We start from the raw sequence: 18,762 nt of genomic DNA, 5'->3' as shown, positions 1-18,762 counted from the left end.
TGAAAGTGTCTGCATAATGATGGGCCTTGGTTGAGGTGAACTCACTGTCATGAAGGGCTGTCCTGTCAGATCTGAGGAGCTGAAAACCAGATGCTCATAAACGGACACACAGAAACCAGTTTGCTTGTGAGTCAGATGACATCTGCACGGCAGAACCTCGCTGCTGAGGGAATGTGAGCCCTGTTGACCTGAATTTATATGAAGACACACGACAAGAACCATTTCAAAGAGGTATTTTTTTTTTGTTTAAAAATAGTACAGTACAAAAATGATTCCAGTATTTTTTCCCAGACAATTAAACAATAACTAGTTACAGCATTTAAAAATAAAGACTTTTGGGAACATGACAACCATCATTTATCACTTCACCTGGTGTTTTCATTTTACCGTAACGTTGGGTCATTTCATGATTCAGTTTTCGAGCAGCAGGTTCATCTTGAAGACATGCATGTGTTTATAAAGGCTGGTAAGGCATTTGAAAATTCAACATGTTGCTTTGGTTTGAAATGTAAATATTCCAGAGGAGAGTCATGATTCTGGGTGAAGGTACCGTCTCTATCTTTTTTATAATATGTTAATAACAGCCACTATGTTTTGTCAGTATACAAAAGAAAAAAAATGTAAATTCATTCACTTCCATGAAGCTGGAGAGGCATCTGGTGACAGTTCAGTCATAAAATCTACTCTACTATATAACAATGTTGGTGAGCGTGAGGCGACCGGCACCTCTAGTCTCTGCTCAGTAGCCGAACATCTGCTGTGCTGAGCTGCTCTGGTGCTGGGGGGTGGGCGGTTGGCCCTGGCCGGGTCGACCTGGGTGTTGACCCTGGTTCTGGGCCTCCAGACCCTCCCCCTGAGTTCCCTCCACCACAGGGCTGACCTGGCTGCCCTCAGCTGCCGGTACAGGCCTCCAGGGCATAGTCGGCGCCTCCAGCTGGTGGCCCATGGGATTGACCAGAGTAGTGAGGTTGATGAAGTGGGTGACTGACTGAGCTGCTGCGCCTCCGCCGGGGCCCACCGTCTCTGGGATGAGTTCAGCGGGACGGTTGTGGAGCATGGCGGAGCCGCTGACGGTGTCGAAGGTGACGGTGAGGATGGAGTTGTCCAGCGTGAGGGGCCGGTCGCTGGCTGTCAGGTGGCCCACAGCTACAGGCTGCAGGCTGGTGAACTGGGCAGGGGCTTGACTGGTGATGGGCGTGACTGTGATGTTGGTCAGCCCCACTGAGCTGTTGGGGGAGGCGGCTGATTGAGCGCTGGGGTCGGTAAGAACCACCACCTGAAACCGCAGGAGCAGATCAATTAGAGTAACAACATAAGAAGAGCGACTCATCTGCTGACTGAAAAATGGTTGTTCATTTTAATCTGTTTCTATGTCCTTAAATTATCAGTCTCATTTTTCCAGGTTAGATGATCTCTAAAAGTTGTTTTACTCTCAAACAAGCGGAACGTCCATGTAAACAAGTTAACTATGATATTGTACTGGTTACATCATGTGGGTCTGTCAGCCAAACATTGGGGGAAAGGGGCGTCGACCTGATCACCCAAAGTATCTAATCCTACATGACATTGCATTACTTAAACTGTCACTACACATTTATTTTACAATGATTTATTTATCTTCTTTCTGAAAATATGCTACTTTAAACCATCGTGATTGTTTAGTTCATTTGCTATAAAGTTTCTACACAGCTTATTGTTTTATTTTCAGGAGTAACTCAAAGTAAGTGTTCTGTCAATTTATTAGATTCACAGGTTCTATATTATCAGCCATTTTAAAGGGACATTTTATTATAGTTAGATAAATGATAATATCCAATAGTTGAAAATGATCATTTCTGACCATCAAAAGATTATCTATCTCATATCACCCACTAACCAGATTTTAACCTTTAGTTTTACTCTTGTGTTCACATAGTCTATGTCTCTATGTCTATTTCTCTTTTTTTAACCTTGGTTTAATTTTTTAACTATATTGTATTGACTCTGATTTTAATGCTTAGTTTTATTTTAATTATTCATGTGACCTATTTTCAGGTGTCCTTGGGTGTATAGAGAGGCACCATGAAATAAAATGTATTATTAAAAAGAGATACTAGTAACACAGAGAGTGAAAGCAATATTTCACTATCTTGCTTCATTAGATTTATATTTATTCTGCTTTCCATCAGCAATGTGTAGTCGACTTCTTTCTCTGGCTCTTCAACAAGAAAAACCTTTGCCCCTAGTTTCACTTTTAATCAGGCCACCTGCCTTGTATGAAGTCATTTGTTCTGGGTTTAGAAAGAAACAGTTGCGAAATGTTATTGTAAATAAAAACCAGCAACTTCATATGTATCTTCATCTGTAAATCTTCATATGTACCTGCTGGATGCTCTGCACAGCAGAGCTCGTCTCAGTCTCTTCACCAACGATGACGGTGTTATATTCTGGCATGGTTTCGTGTCTCGGCTCAGTGAAGTCGACAAACTCGTCGGACTCTGAGAGCTCCGGCTCAACTGGAACCCTCTGCTTCTTCTTGGGGTGTCGGAAATGTCGGATGGGCCTTTCCTGACACATGCTGTCCTTTTCCAGGGTCAGAGTGGGCTGAGGAAAGAGGTTCAAACATTAATAATGTTTATTCAGTGAACTGTGTAATTGAAATTAGATTTTATTCATCGTCTTTCTACAAACATACATATCACACAGGATGCCCGTCGTAACAAAAGGTGCCATAGTAATGCTATAATCGACAGTGGGGGGAGGAACACTATTCATGCATTCATAATTTCATATTTATAAATATATAGATCCACTGTGAATAAACAGGGACTCTGTCAGTTCTATGTTTAGTCTACATTCAAACACTACAGTACTCCACAAAAGAGATTAAAGTATAAGGAGCAAAACATACATCATATTAGTATCTCATTAATTTATTACCTCTGCTAGATCTAGTTAATTAAAATGTGATCTCGTTAGGGGACTGTTGAGCCTTGGTGCAGGTATGTGCTCTACTGAGTGCCCTTCTTTAGATATAGTAAGTAAACTGTTAATCTGAAAAGCTCATGTCAAACATAAACTGGCTTCTCCATGATCAAGATGCTGAAGTCTCCTGTTTTCACACTGCAACAGTTTGTTGTCAGAGCTACTCCAACATCATGTTTCACTGTTGAGCTCGGAGGGACGTATGCTGCATCATTAAAGAAGCCCACAAATTGTAACTCCCACCTGCACAATGCTGATAGAAGAATCATTGATTGTCGAAGTTTCCTGAAGTTCATCAAACTCATCCAGTCTCATCGACGCCACCTGGAGGCAGAACGAAAATCAGTGGCAGTTGAACAGGTTTGCTTTGAGGATTTGACAACAGCTAGCGGCCTGAGTGGTCAAACACATGGACCGTGTCCTAACAGGACTCACCTCAGGGTGTTTCCGTCGCAGGTGTCGGTTCATGGATGCACGGGTGGACACCTTTGTCCCGCAGAGGTGACACGACTGGGCCTCCACCTTCTCATGGGTCAGGTGCACATGTTTCTGCAGCATGTACTCTGTCAAGTACTTCTTATCACAGGTTGCACACGTCCACGTCTTCCCCACTGCAGGGAGAAAGAGGTCAGTAGGGTCAGTCCAGCATACTGAACTCACTAATGTAAACACTAACAGTGGGTGGTTGTTGCATATACCAGTTTTCTATAAACACTGACAAAAGCATTTTGTTTGGAGGCTCATGCGCTAAGCTAAAGCGCAGGAGGAGACGAGTGTTCATGTCTGTGAGTTAGATGAGAAGCAGGGAAGCTGATGTGGACTGTTGCTCAGAGCTAGTGGCTCTTGTATCAGCTGCTGTGTGGCTCAGTGGGATCATTTATACGTCTGTATCAAAACAAGGTCTCGTAGACGGCCTCCAGGAGAATATTCTGTTAAATGCAAAACCACTATGAGGCAGCATCATGGAACCAAAAAACATCAGATGTAAACTTCTCAAATTATAACACAGGACATGTGATGACAGACCAGAGATGCTTGATGTAATATTTTGACTGATGGAAAGTAAAAGTAATTATAAAGCTTCATATTTTTGCCTTAAAGGAAGAGTTTGACATTTTGGCGAATACATTCTGTGTGATAAAAAAGACGATACACACAGGACGTGGACCCAACATACGACCCAATACAGGGAGGAACACGGAGGCTAGTGTATTAAAAAATGTTTTACACTGTTGTTTTTGTACCAATTAAAAAGACAAGATGTGTTATTTAGTGAACATTGAATTGCTGTTTAAAGTTTGGTCTGTTTCCCCTGTTTATAGTCTTTGTGTGAAGCTAGGTGACTTGCTGTAGCTTCATGTAGGGTGTTGCGAATGATGTAAACAGTATATGTTCCTATCTAATAAACCAGAAATACATCATTACAGTACAGATATAAGATTAGGAACAACTTGAATATTAACCTGCTTGGTGAGATAAAAATCAGCTGACATGCATATTTTTTATATACTGAGAGCTACTGCCAGGAAGCAAGTGACAAAGACATGGAAACAACCAAACCCACCAAAACTTACTTCATGGCTATCAACAATAGAGACATGAATTCGTTTTGTGTATAATTTTTTTTCCCTCTCGGTTTCTAACCAAACCATCTTCCACATCTCAACGTTCAGAGTTTTATAGTAAACATGTCCTTTAACTTCTGACTGCTGGTTTGGTATTTTATGTACTGCTGCTGTTTGAAATCAGTCTGCACATTCACTTCTGCCTCTGAACATGGCGACATTAAAGAACCAAATCACAGGCTCCCATGTTGTTGCTGGTTTATATAATAACCGAGTTGTGTGTACCGGCCTAATTTTACATGAGTCACTTGCCTGTGTGGATGAGCTTGTGTGTTTCTAGAGTCGTCCTCTCGCTGAACGTCTTCCCACACAGCTCACACATGAAGTCCTTCACACCTACAGGCACGACAATGACCACACAGTTACATTATATATTTTCTGTGAATATATAGATATAAAGAAATCAATAGTGTCCATTTCCTCTGACCTTTCATGAATCTGTAACACATTTTGACTCACCCGTATGTCTCTTGTAGTGTTTCAGCATGTTGACCTTTTGGGCAAACTTGCGGTTACACGCCTTACACTCATACTCTTTGATGCCCTTATGAAGCTTCATGTGGTGCCTCAGTGCGTGTTTAGTCTTCATGCCTGCACAGGAAAAAAACATTTCCTCAATATGGCAAGGAACCAAACATCAACTACTCCACGCCGATTCTGTTGTTTACACAGTTATGACATGCGATGTGTAATGGAGCAGTTAAAACCTCACCTTTCCCACATTCAGCACACAGGAAGTCCCGGATGTCATCATGAACCCTGAGGTGCTCCTTCAGCATGTCCTTCCTTGCGAATGATTTGTCACACTTGTCACAGCTGTGGCTCTTTACCCCTGAATGATCACACAAACACAAACACGTACATTTAATCATCATATGAAACAATAAGTCATTACACTGTGTCGCCACATGTAACTTTGCTCGTTTTATAATTGTCAAAATATACTGTATGTACAAATGGTTTTTAAAATAATCAAAATATCATAATAATCATAGCTTTTTCACTCTGGCAATTTGCAGCAGTTACTAAATAACATCAGGGTGTAAATCCCAGAGCGAACTCACTGACTAAACTCTTTAGATCACACACTGCAGAACGCCGCAGCCAAAGGCCTAGATCAGGAGGAAAGATCCCAACTGGGCCCCAAGACGCTAAGGACACACACCCCGGTCTGATCAACCTGTGGTGGGCCTGCCTTAGAAGAGGGTTTCTTGTGATTAAAAGGCCAAAACCCCCGATGACGCGAAGGTACACAACTGAAGATATGTCCGTAACATCCGCTGGTGGTCACTAACATCTGATAACATTAACTGGTGGTAGGGATTAATTAGTGTGGTAGACCATACAAGACATATTCTCCATCTTGTCCTATGTTCTAAAATGAGACAGTGTTTAGTTTAAAAAGGCATAGAGGTAATGATGTCTGATCTACTGAGCGGCCACATGGCTCTCATAGTTCTGCCATACAAGCCAGTAGCCAATCAGATTTACCTTTAGCCTCAGCAAACCCTCAAGTTCGGCCTGTATCACTGATTACAAGGCCAAAACACTTGATGAGGCTAAGGTGCACAACTGAAGTTATGTCCCTAACATCCGCTGGTGGCTGCTAACACCTGCTAACATCTATTGGTAGTTGGTAACTTAAATTGTGCAGGAGAACTTCAAACGTACTGTACAAGGGATATTCACCATCTTGTCCTATGTTCTAAAACCTGCTTGCTTCCCCCAGAGCATTAAGGGAAATGAAGTCCTAAAACTCAGGAGATGTTTATAAGTTTTATAATATATATAAGAAGTAAGAGGGAGGTTTTTTCATTCATTACAATAATGCTAAGGCTCAGAATGTCTCATCAACATGGGGGTTACGTCCCTGGAAAAAATTTACGACAAAAACATTTAAATACATAATTTGTCTATCCTTGAACTTGAAACTGAATACATATTTTTTCTATTCTTCTGTCCAACATGTATCATACAACTTGCACATCTCCAGCAAGTAAACGGTCTGTTTTTATATACAGATCTTTCAGTCTTGATGACCTCTCCAGGCACTTTACAGTACAGTACAGTTTACTGCCATCCATCCATTCACATACATTCATACAGTGCATGTATGTGCAGCACTTTTTCTATAACACATCACTACCAAGCACAGACGCAAGGGACTAAGGATCAAACTGCCAACCTTCTGGTTAGTGTACGACCTGGTCAACCTCCTGAGCCACAGCCAGTGAATGACAACTGAGCAAAAGGCCTCAGTCTCATAGGGTTACAGGGACTGTGTGAGGTATACGGATGTTGTACAGTTTTTGAAAATGAATATGATAAATAATTTTTTGGTAGGTTTTCCTTAGTCTTGATGAGGGTTAAGGGCAGAGGAGTAACACCTTGTTAATCACATGAGACAAACTGTGATTTGTGAATATGGACTATCCAAATAAAATGTAATGATGGCAGTAGTAGCTAAAGGCGACCACGAGGATGTCTTTGTTCATATATCTACCTTAGGAAAGTGAACATTGTGCAGAGAGATCTCAGAGTGCTGCTCACCTGTGTGGATGATCTTGTGTCGTTCTAGGTTACCGATGCTATTGAAGATTCGGCCGCAGATTTCACATGGGTGGATGTACCTTTAGGATGGATGGAAAGATTTGACAGCTAGTTAATTTGCTTTTCTTTTAACTTAAAAGGTTCAGTGTGTAGAATTTAGTGAAATCTAGTGGTGAAGTAGCATGTTGCAGCCGAATACCCTTCACCTCACGCTCCCCTTCCAAACATGAAAGAGAACCTGTGGTAGCCTTCAGTTGTCATACAAACTCAAAAGTTGTTTAGTTTGTCCAGTTTGGACGACTGTAAAAAAACATGGCAGCCTCCGTAGAGAGGACCCGCTACCGATGTAAATTTAAAGTATTTAAATATAAAGGGCCCATTCTAGGGTAAAGAAAACAACAATTCTCACAGTTTAGATGAAACACACTAGTGACCAAGTCACCAAGAAAATTTTTTATAAAATTTCTGCCAATAGATCCTTTTCACCTTAACCTTACACACTGAACCTTTAAGCTCTAACACGACCTGAACAGAACTAAATAAATATTTATTACATATATATCTATATCAGGGGCGGCTGGTCAATAGGGGGCGTTAGGGTGCCGCCCTCCCAAAAAAAAAGGAAAAATGATGATAGTGATAAATGTTAATTCTCATTATAATCATCATTATCATTTTTTAAATGTATTAAATGATACAATTATCAAGACAGTTTGTCCTGCCGGCTACCTCTGAATATCATCGTCCAATCAGCTGCAGCGCCGAGCCCTGTGTAATAGACTATGGGGAGATTTCCATATGGATGAAAATCGCCCCACATCGCTCTCATAGACTTTCATTGTAAAACGTTTTTTTTCAAATTGCAGGCACTGCAATGCATTCCCTATGACTTCCGGGAGGGCTCGCACTAACGTGATTTCGTCATACGTAAGCTGTTACACGTGCACCTGGGCGGTCTAATCACGCCCGTACCTATGATTACGTCAATGTCACAGTCATGGCTAACGGGAGCAACTCGATCGTTAGCAAAATTTCCTCTGAGATGTATTGCAGTAGGAGTATAAAGTAGCATGAAATTATCAGGTAAAGTACAAGTACCTAAAAACTACTGAAGTACAGTACTTGTAATTGTCCACACATACTGAAAATATGTAGCCTAAGGAACAATCCTTGTCTTATGTTGCCATCTAGTGGATACTTTGTGATCTGCACTGCTAGCTGTAGTAAGTAGAAGGCAATGCCAACATTCATTTCTTTGTTTAATAACAACACAGCTAGCTACAAAATAAACGTTCTTGATTTGCTGAACCTTAAATAAACTCTATCTGATGACTCACCTATTTTATCAATGGCAAAACAGGTCTCTCTTCATATTCAAAGGTACTGATGGACGACATTTTATCTGTTGACCACAGATTTCTCAGTCATTTTAGAGCCAAATTAATTTTAATGAAGACCTGTCTACCAAATGACTGTACAGTATGTAGCCTCAGGAACAATCCTAGTCTTGTGGTTACTGGTGGTATTGCTATGTGAGGTGACCAGAAAAAAAAAAACTAACATTTTATGTACGTAATGCAACGAGACAATGTCCAGCTGACTTGAGTTTATTTACCCATTAAACAGGTAACCTTAGCCATCATCGCAACAATTGCCCTCCCTGAGAAATTTGGCAGGAGCCGCCACTGGTCTATATATCTATATATATCTAACATTTTGGACAGTCAGCACAGAACTTTCACTCTGCTTCCTTGTCTTACTTCTGCACTGAAGGGTCGGGCAGCTGCTCTCTGTGTATGACCAGGTGAGCGTTGTACGTGGCTTTCAGGGCAAAGCGTCGGTTGCAGATCCCACAGCCGTAACCTCTCTCCTTGTGCTGCTCCATGATGTGCTTCAGGTACTCCCTCCCCTTGGCAAACGACAGCTGGAGACGCACACACAGAAGCTCAAGTGTTTGTCTGTGGTTGTTAGTGACAAATAAAGAGATGCGTGCCTCCATGATGCAGGTTACACACTGTAAGTTTATATTACATCATCTGCTCTTAGCTGAGGCCATTACACACCGTTCGCCATAAGATAACTGGTGAAAGAGTAAACATTGTATTTTTTAAATGTGTTTCCACAACAACCCTCTGAATATTGTGTTAGCAAGCGGCTTCAGATAAAGAGTCTGCAGATCTTTAGATGCCTTTCGAGACGAGACCTACCTGACATTTCTTGCAGTTGTACTTGTGGTGCTCAGGATCGTCCTCATCTTCATCATCGTCTTCGTCTGTGTCGTCGCTGTCTCCTGCCGAGATGCCGATTTTCTTGATGAAGACTTCTCTCTCCTGCTCGTCCATTAAGGCGATGTCCTGAAAAACAAAGAGCAGCTCTTTAAAATGATTAAAGTCAAAGGCAGCTAAGATCCAGAGGGCTCTTGGTGATTTAATGAAACACGTATCCAAGGTGCTAATTGACAACCACAGTCACATATATGCTCTTATTTACCACTATTTTCATCTTGCAGGGTGATATTCAACCCTGGGTTGAATATCACTGTGTGACTGAACAGAGAGCTGCACTGACAGCTGCTGATGCTGAGCGGCAGCTGATGAGACCGGAGGGGCATCCCATAAAAATGTGATGCATCAATAACAACATGCTGATTACCACAGCACAAAGGAAGTGGCAGTATGTGCAGTTAAACATCTTCTGTGTTGTTACATGTTTTCCTGCAGGTCCAGGTTCAGTTACAGACTAAGCTTGCAGCAGGATTCAGGATCTCTGCCTCACCTTGAAGTGAACGTGGATGTGATCTCGAAGGACGTCCACGCGGAAGAACTTGCGGCCGCAGATCTCACAGGTGTACTTCTTATCACCGTGAGTCAACAGGTGCTTGTTCATGTTGCTCCTGCAGGAGAACACCTGTGCACACAAACACACACATGCACACACTTTACACACGTCACTGCACTTGTGGTCACCTGAAAGTTATTTGACCTGCTACCATCAGGACCATGAGTCTCTGCTGCTGTGCAGAGTGCTCACCTTGCCACAGATGGGACAGGGTGACGGCTCCTTCCTGTACTTGGTCCCTTCTTCTCCATTGGCCTCCAGGTCCTCTCTCTTCATGTGCTTTGGTCCTGTCCAGATGCAATATGGTTGTAGTTAAGCAAAGAGCTTGATATTGAAGAAATATGGTGACATGCTTTCTGCTACTAAAACATCAATATTTTGGTCTGCACACCCGTCTGTGACAACTAAATTTACTTCAGTGAAATTGGTTAGGTATTTTTTATATCCAGTCCCATGTTTTTCTCAAAGAAGTTCCACGATTTAATTAATAAGTATTAATTAGAGTAATTAAGGAGGATAAGTATCGAATTAGCTGTTGTGAAGGCACAACTGGTGCAGTGCTCAGGGATGTGGAACGAACTGATGGCAGAAAACAAATCGTAAACAGATACCCCAGATTCACATCTCTTTCTGCCACAATAAGGAACAGGGTTTTTAATCAAACACCTGAGTTTAAATATGTATAAAATATCAATTCGGATGTTTGATGATGTTTTTGCAGGATCGCTTATAAATCAGTCTGCATTGCTTCATAACATAATATGATTGATTCTGTCAGGATCTGTTGCCCACAGCTGCTTTAAACGGTGTGGAAATCTACAGTTCATTAAATGCAGCATTGTGAAAGCAGCAGGACACATCCTGTATGTTCTGAAATCCATTATGATCTCATTACATTGCATGCGAGTGACACATGATTGCACACACACGCACGCACACGCACACGCACACACAAGTTTTTTTTAAATCTGTGTCCATGGCAATGTGAGGCACAGTATAATTATGACTAAAATCATACAGGATAATTGCGATCATATTGCTTCACCTAACTATTTTCATTAATTTGTATCCGGATTGTACACATTAACTGTAGAAGACAATCCCACACGCTCTGCCCCAGGCTGCAGCTCTGTGTGATCACATGTAGCCCCGCACCATCCACAAAACAATATCTTTTCCTGGAGAAGTGTCTTTATGTTTATTTAGTTATTGTGACCATGCTCCTCTGTGATTGGCCCACGTGTTGCACAGTACTGAGACCGTGATGAAACTCAACACAAGGTCAATATTTCAACAATTTCTCCTGATAACAAAGCAGCGTATAAAGTAACTTGTGATAGGGCCTCGCTCCCTGCTCGCGTGCGACTCACCCACACCGTGCCTCCTGTGGTGCTCCTGCATCACGTCTTTGCGGTAGAACATCTTGTTGCAGATCTCGCAGGAGTACAGCTTCTCGCCGTGCTTCTTCTTGTGCTTGGAGAGGTTGCTGTTGGTGGAGAAGAACCGCGAGCAGATGTCACACTGGAACGTCTTGTCATCTGGAGACAGAGGAAAAGGACATCCTTGAAAACGTAACATGATAAGACCTGGTGGCAATGTGATCAGAGATAATTTCAATGGGTGACAAAAAAGCAGGGATGTGATTTAAATTTGAACAAAATCAAAATACAACAGATACTAGAGTTTGTGCTACCTGTCCTGCAGTTGTGGAACTTTAAGGCATTTTCCAGGCGGAAGGATTTCTCACACGTGTTGCATTTGTATTTGTAATCCTGGTCGGGCTGTTGGGTTCACATTAAAAGAAGATATTAGCCAGTGCTGGGAGTAAAAACCCTCGGGGTGGCAGGTTGGGGTGTCACTCACCATGTTCTTGCTGTGCTTGTAAGAGATGTGCTGCTTCAGACTCTCCTTGCGGCTGAACAACTTGTCACATTCATCACACTTGAACAGTTTATCACCTGCGGGGGCATACAAGAGAGACACTTAAACACTTAGCTCCCAAGAAACTTTTATTAGCCTGGGAACCGATGTAACTGGAGGCACGGCCTGGTGTTGGCCCGTGTATGTGTGTGTGTGTGTGTGTGTGTGTGTGTGTGTGTGTGTGTGTGTGTGTGAGAATGTACAAAATAACATTTGAAATAAGAGATTTTCCCTCCACTTGATGGGGGGGACTTACTTGGGAGTTTCTCTCCACATTATCAACTTTTAGAGCTGAACAAACAAAAGAACATTTTGAAAGATACCTTTTTCCAAGATATCTCTGTAATATAGAATGACTAGAGAGATAATCTAATACTAATATTGATCAGAAAACTACTCCCCATAATACGATATCATATGATAAGTGACGTCATGAAGAAGTCACAATGAGGTATCTCTGAATCCTATAGGACTATAGACCCAACACCCAAAATAGATTTAAGAAATAATATAATAATTATAATATGTGACATCATCTTGACATTATATTGGTTACAACCAATAAGATCAGAGACATAATCGACATCTTATTTAGACGAACCACTGATTGTCAATATAGCAGTGTTCAGATCCACAGTGAAAGGGGGGGGGTAGAGAATAGGGAATATTCCTACTCCCTGTTCAGGGAATGTCAGTTCAGTGGACTTCCCATCACAAATTGCTCCACTCGGAAAACATCCTGCTACATCACCTTCTCCGTGTGTTTCCCTGGTAACGTAAACACATCGGATACCTGTTGCTGCTACTGTGGAAGGATAACGCCACACTAGGGCTGCTGAAATAAAATACAGATTCAAGATGTATGTTGTCATTATGAAAAAATATATATGTTCTGTTATAGTGTCATGTATGAGGACTGTGCTGAACCATGTGACAAGTAGCTAATGTTAAACTTTGTATTGATTTAAATTATACTGCTGTGCTAATTTAAGCTTGCTAAGAGCATTTTAATGTTTTAACCACTTATATAGACATGTAAATAATTATACCGTTAGTTACAACAGTACTTACAAACATATGTAAACTCCTTTGGGATCTCCATAATAATGTGTGCTTCGATCGTTTAATGGCTGATCCACTTGCAATTTCTTTGGTTTCTTTTAAGCGCTCCATCGAGGCGCATTGACTGATGGGTATTTTTTCTTGTCAGCTTCTGGCGAACTGATGAACTGTTCAGTTCTTCCCTGCACAGTTCCCTTTGAACTGAGCATGATTGCTCCCTATGGTTTGGAATCTCACTAAAGATGGCTGAATACCCTGCGCAGTCCACCTCTCACTACTGGGCAATCGGAACGCACCCTTTTTCTAGGTCTCATTCATTCACAATCTTTTACTCTCCCCGCCTTTTCTTATCAGCTGGCTGTTGGATGTTTACAGTCATCCAATCAGATTTGGTCATGATCTTTATCAGCCAATCATGTTGTTGCAGTCATATTTTAATCTATTCTCCTCTCTTTCCCTGAGTTTTTCATCTCATCATATCCACAACATTTTGTTGGTCCCATCAACCAGCATCAATATCTAGGCCCCAGGGTTTTTTCCTATACTATGCAGTCACATCCCCTTTCAATCTTGATTACATCACAAGGCATCAGTTTTATTTCTTATTGTGCATGTACTGTAGATAAATCTTAAAATGAAGTCTCTCTGGAAATTATGTCATTATAAAAGTTGACATTAACTGACTAGGATAAAAACAAGGCATGTGGCAGGTATGCATCGCCTCTCCGCAGCTTTTCATTTAAATTGTGTAATTTTGCAGAAAAAGAATTGAATAAGTTTAACACTCTTTCGAAAGCTAACGTTGGCTTTCCAGATCTCCACGTACCATGAGATCGGATGTGTCTGTTGAGGTTGCTGCTGTTCTGGAAGACCTTATTGCAGAGGGAGCAGCGGTACACCCTCTTGTGCTCTCTGACTTTGTGTCTCTTCAGCACAGCTGCGCTCTCTGGAGCACGCTCTGCTGCTGCCCCTGAGGCCACCGGCTCGGACGTTTCCACCGGGGGCTTCACATCTGCACACATCAGGCAGAGAGAAATGTGTCATCCTGCGGTGATATATTTACCATGTACACATTCTTAGCTTAGCGTGTTAGCATTCCAACATGTATTATTAGCACTGAACCCAAAGAGCAGCTGAGACTGATACATAACTAGTCTTGCTGGTATTTGGTTCATAAACCTGCTCCCTCTTCTTCCATTCCAGGCAGTGATTTGCAACATTTTCCCAGAATGCCATTTGCCAGCTTCCGCAGAATGTGCCTAAACCTGCTGAGCTCAGAATGATGTCATACACAGCACATGTAAATTGACAGTGATGGTGACGATGTAGAGAAAGGAACAACTTAAGAGGGAATAAAGTAGGAGCTGCGTGTGTTACATTAACCATAGTGGAAGAACTAGTTATGTGGTGATCAGCGTTGATATTGTGGCTACAAACAAATAAATGTACGGACACTGACAATCATAAAAATAAGTTTGATTCGTTGTGAACCCGTCACTGGCAGTCGGTCCTTTATGAAATTAGCGCCGACCACTTGTGATCGGATCACTCAGGACGGATGTTTAAACCAGATCTATAGAAGCTTGCTCTTTCATGGGCCGACACAAATCCTGTTGTTTACTGATTTCAGATCCTTTACCACTGTTCAAACATCTCTCAGCATTACATCAGACACGTTTTCTAATCAACTGGTCCAAAATATATCAAAAGAATATAATGTAAATTCTAAATTGTTTACTCAAACCTGGCCGTTTGCTCTCACCTTTGTTTCTGCCTGCCCCAGGCCTGCGCCCCTTAGTTCTCCTTCCTCTGCGGCCCAGCTTTGGGACCCGTTGTGCAGCGGGGGGCCGGGGCTCCTCCTCTTCAGGGCCCACCAGGTTCTCTTCTTGGGGCAGGTGCGGGTCGTCTGGGAGCTCACTTAGTGTGTTCACCTTGTCGAGGTGACTCAGCGTGTTGCCTGTGATAAACAGAGGGAATAGAGGATTCAGAAGGAGAATCCCTGACACAGCATTTCCTCAGTAGAGGTGTGCCGAGGGTCTGATTTTTACTCCTATTGGAGTCAGTATGGAGGAAACACAATCAATTACAACTGAAAGCTTGAAAAATATAGAATTTCCCTAAATGTAATTGAAATAAGAGTAAATATTTCTAAGAAGCAGTGACTGAAGTGATGGATGTTACGCTGACCTGTGTTGGGCTGTTCAGCCACTGACGGCACGTGACCTCCACTATTCTCCGAGGTCTCTGAGTTAGCAGATAAAGACGTCACATCTGAGGAGAGGAGACAAAAACTATAAGATACTTTTCACATTGTGGCCTTACTAATCTACCAACAGGGGCTGTAACACCATCTACCTTGTGGAAGTGCCTGAAGTGGAGGCTTCAGCATGGGCTTCTCCATCTTCTTGGCATAGAAAGCTCCGTACCAGACCCTCAGCTCTGTGCCCGGAAGCACATCCTGGAAAACAGACAGCAGAGGCGAACATGAGAACTATTTCCAGTTAGAAAAGACTCAGGTTCAGGACGGACACAGGTACCTGGGAGGTGTTGAAGTACAGGTCATCGTCCTGCTGGTAAGCCGTCAGGTTCTGGTGGTTGTGGTCGGCCGCAGGACGCACCAGCATCATCCAGTTGCAGTCTTCTTCACAGCTGGAGTCAAAACACACCACCAGGCCATCCCTCTGGAAGATCTGTGCATTATGGGGAGGGAGGACGTTAATATAGCAACAATCGCACAGTCGCGGATCAAGGACTTTGCTAAATCAGGGGCCATAAAGGGCCCACGATTTACACAGAGGGGCCAATTATATGCACAACATCCATGAGCAACTCCTGATTCGGTAAGATGGACATCAAAGTCATTCATTGTTTACTGTTAACTTTGAAAATTGTGCTTGAAAAATAATTCAGAATTTGTTTTGTTTTTTTGGAGCTTTTTTGAAGAACACAATTTTTCTAAAACTCTAAACAAATGATCTCATTTACTTTTAGAATTGTAAGTGACTACTTTATTGGACAGGACAGGGGCACTTCAGGGACCAATCGGTTTTCAGCGCCTCCCTGGCACCGCTACTGCAATTACAGCTATTCACGAAAATAAAACAAGCACAAAATGTGTCCACTCAGGGTTCATCAGGCTCCACCTTCAGAGGAAACGCTCCTTCCTTCTCCAGGTGGTGGACCCTCTTAGCCTCAAAGGGGCCAAACCGGGTCCTCTTGACCAGCCGCCGCAGGACGAACACGCCCTCCTCCCCATCATCCACCTCTCTGATCTCCAGGCTGTTTGGTAGAGATGACCTGATCCAAGACGGGGACAGTATGTGTGTTATGAAATGGCAATAAACGTAAAAACTCATTTTCTCAGTAGTACTTCACGTGGTGTTGTGTGATCGCACATGCTCCATGATATTTTCTACACCATTTAAAAATAAAATATTTTCCTGAGGATACAAATGTAGCAGTTGTAGAGCAGAACTTAGGGCGCAGGAAGTTACACACTCACATTATCTCTCTGGAAGGTCTAACAACATGACACTTGTAAAGGCTTTGTATTCCCTCCTCTCCCTCTTCATCACATTAAGCTCTCATCAATACATGTTACAGACTTAACTTCTACCCAGGAGTCCTTGTGGTTTATCGCTGCAGATCCAGGATCAAGGCTGCTGCCACATCGTGGATCGTGATCATGGATTATGATTACAACCAGATGGCTTAGATATACAATATGCCTACTCACATATACTATAATACTGGTAATACCTCCATCATTACAATTATCATAACTGCTTCCTTTATCTCTTGTCCTTTTTGTTTTGTTTAAATTCATTAACCATTGATACACCTCTTCATTTATTTAAGACACTGTTTTTTCTTATGAATGTTATATTGATTAATTACTGTTTGATGTGCTCTGTTACACGCAGCCTTTATTGCTCTTCTGTCCGTCCTGGGAGAGAGATCCCTCACTTGTGACTCTCTCTTAAGTTTCTACTTTTCTTTCCTTGTTTGTATTGTTTCTCCTCAATCTTTTTCTGATTGTTAAGGGCAGAGGGTGTTGCACCTTGTTTAGCCCTATGAGGCATATTGTGATTTGTGAATATGAGCTATGCGCATCAAATTTTATTGATTTTCAAACGCCAGAGCCCATCCATCAGCCTCCGAGGTCAGCATCATGTTTGAGGACACCCCAGCAGGCCTGATGTCAGTACCAGACATTTTTAGAATATTATAGCTTCTATGGATGGATGATCTCAATAGTTTGGTTGCGCTTTGGAGCTGCCACTCACTCACCGAGCTCGGCTGAGGACGAAGGAGTCCTGGACGGTCACCAGTGGTCCCAGCTCAGGACACTCTGTGTCATGGTACTGGCCACATTCCTCGCACCCTGTGAACACACATCACACCTGTCATCACAGCCTGCAGGTCACTCACACACGCACACACGCACGCTCACACGCACTCACACACACACACACATCAAATGAAATTCATTCTTTCAGGAAACTCCTATGAAGGCCAAATCACTACAGTTTTGTTGTTTTTTTTAAACTGACAACATTCAACCTATTTTCAAACCAGTGCAAGCAGCAGAGGAAGTACACCCCCCCGGTGATTGACAGGACACAGGGTGAACATCCTCATGCACTTGGCACTGCACATCAGAATCTGACACACACACGCACACACACGCACGCACACACACGCACACAGAATGACAGTTGGATTCATACTCACAGATGAACTCATCTGGTGTTTGCTCAGCCATCACTGGAACCTACAAACAGGAGAAGCTGCTTTATAGGTGCTCATGAAACGGGATCAGGACAGTGAAGGTGTGCAGTGATATGAAGGGACTACTTTAGACTGGAGCTAACTGAACTTCAGAGCCTGTTTAACCGGGGACACCTGAATGCATCAGGCCGCTGTCACCACACAGCAGCGCGTTACAACAACATCAAGTGTTTTGTGGTGCGCGGCCACACAGCTGGAGCGTGCATGTTAACGCGCGCAGTCCGTGCAGGAGACGGGATCCGGGATTTGAATCGCTCCCAAAGTGTAGCCGGGTTTTAACTCCGATCTGAGCGGCTTCGCTGCACTGTAACAAAGAACAGGCGGCATGGCGGATGGACCGGAGACGCAAACCTCCAAACCGGAGTCGAAGCTCTTCAGCGGGCAGCGGAGCGCGGTGGAGGCGGCGCAGGAAGCCGGGGAGCGGACAGGACGAAGCGGCTGCAGCTTCTCTACAGGACCGCGACGGACTTCGGGAGCAAAGCGACGCGTAGTGAGAGGAAAAGCCTTTACCTTCCCTGCAGGAGACCCTTCATTTATCCAGTCCTGACTCCGGGTTCCAATCCGCTCCAGAGACGGCGCAGGACCGGAAACCAGCCGCGCCCAGTGCATTATGGGGACTGTAGTCTCACAATTCACGATATGGTAACAGCGGCACCAAACTTGAATTTGGCTATAACCGATTGTATAATAATAAAAAAATTATAATAATGTTAATAAATAAACAATTCAATTATGAATAACATGAACAATAATACATTTACTTCATTTATAGAGCACCTTTTAAAAACAGTTACAAGATACTTATATATCATTAGTATTATTATATTGATAACAATAATTATTAATAAATAGTTAAATTATTAATAACATGAATAATAATACATTTACTTCATTTATATAGCACCTTTCAAAACAGTTACAAGGTACTTATATATTAGTATTATTATATTGATAACAATACCTTCCTATAATGTTATTTGTTTGAGCAGTGGTAGATATTGGCTTCACTGAC

At 42.5% G+C, this 18,762-nt stretch overlaps 1 protein-coding gene across 1 annotated transcript; it reads right to left on the bottom strand.

The window, feature by feature from the left end:
- Nucleotides 1-221: 221 nt before the first annotated feature.
- Nucleotides 222-18,362, bottom strand: prdm15 (PR domain containing 15). Its single transcript, XM_035179503.2, has 24 exons — nt 18,261-18,362; nt 17,694-17,733; nt 17,250-17,343; nt 16,103-16,256; nt 15,497-15,649; nt 15,315-15,417; nt 15,147-15,230; nt 14,722-14,916; nt 13,786-13,971; nt 11,841-11,935; nt 11,671-11,758; nt 11,348-11,515; nt 10,170-10,264; nt 9,915-10,046; nt 9,347-9,493; nt 8,900-9,063; nt 7,140-7,219; nt 5,302-5,421; nt 5,049-5,180; nt 4,842-4,925; nt 3,400-3,575; nt 3,208-3,288; nt 2,362-2,583; nt 222-1,276 (listed from the first exon to the last, which is right to left on the bottom strand). The coding sequence occupies exons 1-24, from the start codon at nt 18,357-18,359 to the stop codon at nt 740-742; spliced, it is 3,429 nt and encodes a 1,142-aa protein (XP_035035394.1). The 5' UTR covers nt 18,360-18,362; the 3' UTR covers nt 222-739.
- Between the last annotated feature and the right edge of the window lie 400 nt (nt 18,363-18,762).

This window comes from Hippoglossus stenolepis, chromosome 15, assembly GCF_022539355.2.
Source record: "Hippoglossus stenolepis isolate QCI-W04-F060 chromosome 15, HSTE1.2, whole genome shotgun sequence".
In the NCBI taxonomy this organism is placed as follows: Eukaryota; Metazoa; Chordata; class Actinopteri; order Pleuronectiformes; family Pleuronectidae; genus Hippoglossus; species Hippoglossus stenolepis.
Note: the sequence above shows the minus strand (reverse complement) of the source record. Positions and strands in the feature narration are given on the sequence as shown.

Excerpts from the sequence above, each read along its gene's own strand:
- prdm15 (XM_035179503.2), bottom strand. The coding sequence starts at position 18,359 with ATGCACTGGGCGCGGCTGGTTTCCGGTCCTGCGCCGTCTCTGGAGCGG. Across the intron at positions 17,734-18,260 it reads AAGGGTCTCCTGCAGGGAAG|GTTCCAGTGATGGCTGAGCA; the intron begins GTAAAGGCTTTT and ends TCCTGTTTGTAG. Across the intron at positions 15,418-15,496 it reads TGTACTTCAACACCTCCCAG|GATGTGCTTCCGGGCACAGA; the intron begins GTACCTGTGTCC and ends TCTGTTTTCCAG.